Here is a 7,533-nt window from a genome sequence, read left to right as displayed (position 1 = left end):
CAACGAGCCAATTCTTCGTAACCTCGAACAACATCTCGCAATTGTTCAACGGCAGCATCAAAGGTGTCCTGAAAAGAGAACGAAGCCTGATCATCAGCACAGTGGCCGGATACTTAAAAATAAGGCTTCGTTGAGTTAATCTTTTTGGACTGATGTGGTCATTTCGTAGAGACTGCCGTTAGTGAACAACCGTCTTCTGTTGACTGGTTTGATCGAATCGATTAGTAACTTTGCTTTTGGGTTTAATGTCCACAAACTACTGATTTGTTTGCTTGGTTAGATGGGTCAGAGAGGCGACCACTGTATGTGCTGAAATTACGTGTTAATGGCATTCATGAGCAGGAATTCTGCTGACTCTGTTCAATCCACTTTCCAAACCGATGCTGAAATTCTAAATGAATGAAAGGCGGCTGGCTAATTCTTGAGAGTGGAGAGACGGTGATGGTTGAACTTATTTCAATTTAGTGGAAATTTAGGATAGAGCTTCTAGTTTTACGGTGTGTCTGTATCACCTGGTGGTGGTTAGCCGAGAAAAAACAATATATGAACACTTGTTAGGGTATGTGACTATGGTGTGGTTTATTTTTCACGTGATATCATAGTAGGTGGCATTTTTGTTGGTATTATAATCCACTTTGAAGTGCCCCCAACTCTCTGTTATCTAGGCCGCATTAAATTGCGGTTGTTCGACAAAGCGGTATGTTCAGTTATCCTTGAACATCTATAAAAATCCAGAAGGTTCTGTATCTATGAAGACCGGAATTCCTCAGTCTATGAAGCTATAAGATCAGGTGGGACATATTAAACTCACCTGTGTGCATCCAAACTTTTCGTACCAATGCAAATAGGCTTTCATGTTTCGCCGCATCTGTGCACGGTAAAGCAAACAATTCAAGTCCTCGGTTATGCAGTAGGAATTAAAAGCTAAGGTAACCGAGTTTTCCATTGCTGTGGGACGCGACTCTGTAGAAATGAAGAAAGTTATGAGAAACGATTCGAATATTACCCTTCCGAAGGAACAATGCCTCTTTGATGCACATCTGGAGGAAACCTATACGATTTAGCCTGACCAGCAGAGCAAACCATGAACAGTTAGTTCATTGGCGCTTCTTGCTGTTTTGAAACATTTACTAGCCATTTTGTTTCCTCAATATTTTCTGCTGTTATTATCAAATACCCTTCAACCTGATAGTGAAAGGGGCTTCTTTAAGTTTTCGACAATAAAGTTTTGGGATCTCGTAAGATTCATTTAACTCACTCACACTCAATAAACTCTTTCTTAAAGGAAGTATTGCATTGAAAATGAACGAGAAGCATTACCATGTGTTGTAAAAGTGATGGAAATGTCTCTATAGGTTTCTCTAAGACTCGCTATGGAATATTGCGTAAATCAGCACTTTCTTATGAATTTTTGAAATTGCTCTTTATTCTGTACACACGTACCGTACCAATGATCAAATGGAGACGAGTTCCATCGTACTGGCCTCATGTAATCATGCAGCCGTTGCAAGGATGACGCAGTGGGTTGTCCAGTCCGGGCACTCTCCTTGGGTACCCCGTCGTCTGAATCACGCGTTCTGGAATTTGTAAGACCTGTCAGTCTGCCCCGATATACAAGCAGAGCCGCTAGAGTTCCGAGTGGCCTGCAACCGGTTCGTTGCCCAGGTTTTTCCAGATTCCACGTAGCATCGATTGGGCAGCAACGAAGTTTAGTTGGAAGCAGGTGCTCCAAGTGATCCCAGTCCGTACCATTCCGCTCACCACAACCATGAAAAAAAATATGGTGAATGTTTAGTACGTGCATCTAGCTAAGTATGCTTAAAAAACATACAGTTGGTTGGTATGAGTATCACAAGCATGGGTACTATTTTGTTCAGATGCCACGCTAGAGATGACAGGAAACCGTTAGGATGGCAAGAGGAGTACACTTGACACGAATTCTTCCTCGAATTAAGCAACTGACTTGAGTCAGGCTGAACTATAGACGTCACGAAGTCTGTGGATGAAAAATCTCGCAATTTGTTTCAACGTTTGGCGACGTCCAGTAACATAGAGATACTGACAAATCTCAGCATTCTAATGCCCCGGGAAGTGGTATTCTAAATCATAATGAGTTTTCGAAATGCTTTAAACACAGTTGATTAATGAGAGGGAGTTAGCCTCAGCCTTGTTCTGTGAGCGAAGAAGTGTTTTTGAATTTCTCACCCTTGATTTTGCCCTATAGGGTGAGGTCGACCTAAGATCAAAACCAGGAAGGACTAAGAAGCTGCTTCATGCTTGTCGAGAAGAAGAAGGATTCTGAAACTTGTAGCCTCCGGGCTGCGAATGTCTGATCAGCTGACCATTATCTGCAACATATTGTTACGTGATTTGGTGTTGATGGGCCCCTGAGTGACGGATACTCAGGGATCGTCTCGTGTGAATTCTAACGGGTTAGCTCATTGGTCTACAGAACTGAAAATATCCTGATTTCCACCCCATACAGGACTTTTACTAGTAGAGATGCAAGCTGTATTCATTCGCTCTAAAGGAAAAACAGCTACGATATTTTTTATGGCCTTGACTTACCTACTTGATTTTTTGAAATTAAGCGATTGCGCGCTTTCGGAGATTATACGAATAAAACGGGCTTCTGATAATGCAGTCAGTGAGTGACTCAGCGCCAACGGCTCTGCATGGACCGACCGGACACCATCGGCCTGGACAGTGTTGCCATCGCTAGCTAACTCATCACATGGAGCCAGTAAGTTCATCATTTGCTCAGCAGCAAGGCGATTCATTTCGTCAACCGTGATACCCGTTTGAGCCATCACAGATGAGTCAGTTGTTGGAAGTGATGATGCCACCCGGTTTCTTGGAAGTCGACAGTTAAGCTGAGTTAGTAGCCAATCATTTTGCAACAGAACAACACTTTCACTAAGTCTGAAGTGGAAGTAAAATACATGTCACACAACGTTCTAAAGATCATTTGAGTCAGTGACGTACACAGGGATGGAGGGGAAGACAAGGGGCTAGATAATGCCGAAACTATTCAGTAACCCTTCCATATGAAAGATACTCTAGATTTTCAGACAAAAATGTATGCTGCAGGCATTTATGTACAGTGGTACTTGGCTGTAACGAATTCTCAGGGACCGGAAATAGTTTACTGTATCGGAAAGCCCGTCATAATGTGAATGTGCTCATTATATGTCGTTTTTGAAAGACCAGAACTAAGGTCAATCAAGGGTGAGAAGAGGAAGGAGAAATTCATCATTGATAAATTATGGGTTTTCTTTAATCAGTCGGTGTGATTGGGACTAAGCCTGTATAGTGAGTCCCAAATAAGGATCTCGTGCGTTCTTCGAGTTCGGAAGAGGATAGGCAACAGATGACAGCGAGTATTGATCATTCTTCTATTATTGCTTGTATGGTATATAGTTCATCTCCGGCAACTTCGGTTTTATTCAGCATCTACACAGTCTTCTTCCGTTGATGATCGCACTAAAGTGCGGGTATCGTCGGATACAGAAGAGTTCAGCTACACGAGCATTTTTGTCAGTAATGAAAAAGTGTCAGACATGGTCCAGTCGCGCCCTCGATGGCACCCATGCATCCAAGCTATTGCCTTCAATGCATAGTTCCCTTCCCAATCCCCCCACTTGACAGCCCACTGAAAACGCTGGATTTATGCACCAATTTATCATCTCCCGTCTCCAATGCGCAGCTCCCTACCCCCTCCAAAAACAATCATCGGTGAACGCAACTGCGGCAGCTATAACCACTGTACGACGAGTATGCGGTTCTTACAGCTGACAATTATGATGATGACGCCAGTAATGATTCATCAGTTGAACGTAAAAAGATCTGTCGACTGAGAATCTCAGGCTGTTACCACTGGAACACGCGTCCGCCCACCGCTCTGTACAGTTGGTGTATTTATTTTTAAGACAGGAGCCTCAAAACAATAAAATTGAGGAGCTTTCGGTATCCTTGTAAGTAGTGTGTTCCGTCATGAAAGTGTTCCATTCCCAGTAAGAGTCCAGGTGACGCGTCTTTAAGAAATATGGAAGTAATAATAAGTACTTCGTAACAAGTGTGGCTGAGCTGGCTGCAAATCGATATATTCCTGAACATAAAGGCCAATTTCTCCAAGTTCATGTGAAACCGCACTTTCAGCCATAAAAACAGGTTTTGATGATTTGCCCCTCTTGAATTATTAGAAAATCGGCATCCGGTTGACATGAGTTAAATTGATTTCACCATGAATAGCACCCGTCTGAACGCAATACCGTCAGATCACAATGATTTGCATAACAGTCGAATTCTTCTATACCCTCTGTCGTGACTCAGCAGCATTTGGAAAGTAGTTCATAAACTACTTTTTGCGAGAAACGGGTGGCTTTGTGTCTGTCAGACCGACAAGTGCTATTGGTTGCACGTTGGTACCGCAAATTCGAATCCGTCTGCAGCTGACCTATGTCTATTTATTGCACATCCTGTATTTACAGAGGGAGTCATCACCATGATAACATAGCATTAAAGTGCCGAAGGATAAACGGGCCTCTTCAGCTGGGTTAGGAAATTCAGAATGGGTTCACTATTTGCTGAAGGTGAACATCCCCTGGACAACGAAAGCAGCACTCAGTAGAACCTTCGGACCTTCTAATGAGCAGATCATTCCAGTAGCACTGATTGTAATGGTGCTCTACCCTACACAGTCCGTCATTCTATAGCTGAACATCAGAAAACCCGAGAGCACTTTTTGTTCGATTTTAAGTTTTAAAATTCGGGCTTTAATCATTTCATTTGAAAGCCTCCGATTCGTTGATGCCTATTAGTAGTAAATAGTATGAAATTTCATGCAACATCCGAGTGGTGAAATGGTTTTGTTCAGACATGTTAAATACATTTTCATGGGAAGTAACTTGAATCAAATACACCTAAACTGATGCTCTGTTGCAAGATATTCAAGGCAGCCAACGACTTGTCTCGATAACACACACACACACAAACAACTCATCGTCATGTACCGCCTCTACCAAGCTCCTTTGGCCCATGAATCGTGAGTTCAGAATGGTGACTCTGGCAGTCCCAAAGTTATGGGCCACAAGGAGCAGTCATGTGGGAAAAGTTGTTGATTGTGTCAATGACGAACAAGCTGGAAATGTAGCCAACACTTTACGAACTCTGTCTGATGAACTACACCGACAACATAAAATCCAACCGTTTTTGGGATTGTGACGATACCCCTGCCTTATATTTGGAATTCTGAGAGTTCTACTGCTGATCTCTGAGAATTACGTCCTATGTAAGAAAAAAATACAACTATCGCTTGATTATCGTCGTGTGCTTCAAGTTGCTGTTTATCTCGGTCTGGTTGAGTTTCATAATCAGAACTCCAGTAAAAAGTGAATTACGTTTGAGAGTATTTTCCTCCCCGAGAAGTCGGTGAATTAGGTGCGTATTCAATGAAAGTACACAAAACTTCATGACACTATGGCACATAGGTGATTTATTGGTCTTCAAGGCAAGCATCGTGCGCCGCAGGATGAGGTGATTAGTCACGGTGTGGTCATCGAGGAGGTAATAAACAGTTAATTAAGTCGTTTTGGTACAAGGGTAGTAGCTGACACGAGTGACATGTTGAGCAAACAAAATTACTCATAGGATAAACAACGTACGATAATGTCAAGGTGTTTGGTGACTGATAGATCTCGCGGCTGGAGTGGGATTACTTTTGCCACCTCGGAATTTGGTGGAACAGCGAGTGCCCATCTGCTCTGCTACGCGCCATGATCAAGAAGGGAGGAAAACCAAAATTGCGAAATAAAAGCACTTACTGCGTCAACCGACCAAGAGTTAGCAGACTGTTGTAGGACTGAAGCGGTGCGTCACCGTAACGATGCGGAGTAACACTGAAAGTAAGACGTAGACAAAGATCCAATTCTTCTACAGCATCTTCGGCAAGCCGTAGACCCAACCCGGACCCAGTTCCACCTGCCAGACTATGTACTAGGCAAAGGCCAATACAGTAATCTAACCTGTTTGGAAAAGATATAACACCGGAATTCAGCATTAACTGCTAATCAGGTTCATCTCGATCAGTAGCAAGAATGCTGGGAATTTCGTGGTATGTTTGAGACTTGCCAGTCTGTGAAAAATATTAAGGTCGTAAAACTTTTAATCGAAAAAAAGTACGAAAAACACACCCTTGGTATACCTATGATATATGAATTAGCCCGTACATGTATATATCATAAAAACAGTAAAAGCAACTGCTCCAGTTTCGCGAATCTCCTAAATGCTCACCGTTATATGAGCAGCAAAGATGCTGACGAAAGTTGCTGCATGGAAGGAAGTGGCTCCAGAAGGTCATATCGGTTGAGCTTCGGGAGGTATTCCACAATTACACAGGCATTTTCGTACAGCAGTGGAGTACAGGTGTTTCAGGACCGCTGTCAATCACGATGGTGGTGATGATTCCTGAATGCTGGGACCTGGGTAGCCATATTCGCGGTCCCGGTCCTAATTTAGGTCATTTGGATTCATCTGCGTATTCTAAATTTATTTTGCAGTTCATTCGCTCAATGACAGCTTGGTCTAATTGTCAGTAACCCAAACACGGGTATCTTAACGTCGCTTTGCACCGGAAGCACTATCTATGAAGTAGATGCCTGATGAAAAAACAGCTCTCACTGCCTCAGGAAAGAGACCTGAAAGTATGACAAGAGGTAATGAAACGAAACTACAAACCAAACAAAAGGCTGGGGGAAACAGAACTAGATTAGGAAGCAGCTGACAGAACTGATTGCTGAAGCTCAGGGGGCGTTTAATTTCTCACCATGAATAGAAACCAGGACGTTGGACGAAGAATCCGTATCTAATCAAAAGTCATCTGATTCACAATGGACCGGTCTTAAAAGACCATTCAATATGGTTTTCGTCTATGTTTGGAATTATCAGGTAGCGGTAGCGGGATTCAGCTGCCGAGGTTCAGATTCGAATTTCCTGCTGTTAGTCCGAGTCAAAAAGGCCATCGAACCCACCGGTGCACATCCTGTTGATGAAGTTACACCGTTCTGCACAGTTCGGCATGTGTGACAATCTTTTCTTAGAAATCTGACCAACGGTGAACAGTCTGAGTTATTCCTAAGTTCTCGCGATCATCGATGATAGATTTGATCAAGTCAGATTGTCAAAAACAAAGTAACTTCAGGCTGGCTTCAACTACACACCTATGGGTACACAGGTATGTATACAGGTAAACATCACAACACAAAGTTCTTCATATACGCACACCGTAGTAAGGTGTTTGGATTACAGATTGAACAGGCACACGTGAAATAACGATCCATAGCAGCGTGTCCCTTCCATCCGCTCGACCTGCAACTGACTGACTGGTTGGTTATCTCCTGGTTCTGAGGCGTCCACCAATCCACTGAATCTATGTAGCTTTTACTGTTGTCCAACGGTAAAAAGCTATCCACTCAATCTAACTAATGAAATGGATATGATACATCTTCTGGTGGTCCTATTCGACTCTATGCTTAG

The 7,533-nt window shown here is 42.9% G+C and overlaps 1 protein-coding gene across 1 annotated transcript; it reads right to left on the bottom strand.

Annotated features, from left to right (window-relative positions):
• Positions 1-6,023, bottom strand: T265_14250 (hypothetical protein; the record flags this gene model as incomplete). Its single annotated transcript, XM_009172767.1, has 6 exons — positions 1-68; positions 812-963; positions 1,444-1,804; positions 2,206-2,236; positions 2,569-2,922; positions 5,823-6,023. Coding segments are annotated over 6 exons (1,164 nt in total), but the record flags the coding sequence as incomplete, so codon positions are not given.
• Positions 6,024-7,533: the final 1,510 nt, after the last annotated feature.

The sequence above is a fragment of the Opisthorchis viverrini genome (genome assembly GCF_000715545.1).
Source record: "Opisthorchis viverrini unplaced genomic scaffold opera_v5_163, whole genome shotgun sequence".
In the NCBI taxonomy this organism is placed as follows: Eukaryota; Metazoa; Platyhelminthes; class Trematoda; order Opisthorchiida; family Opisthorchiidae; genus Opisthorchis; species Opisthorchis viverrini.
Note: the sequence above shows the minus strand (reverse complement) of the source record. Positions and strands in the feature narration are given on the sequence as shown.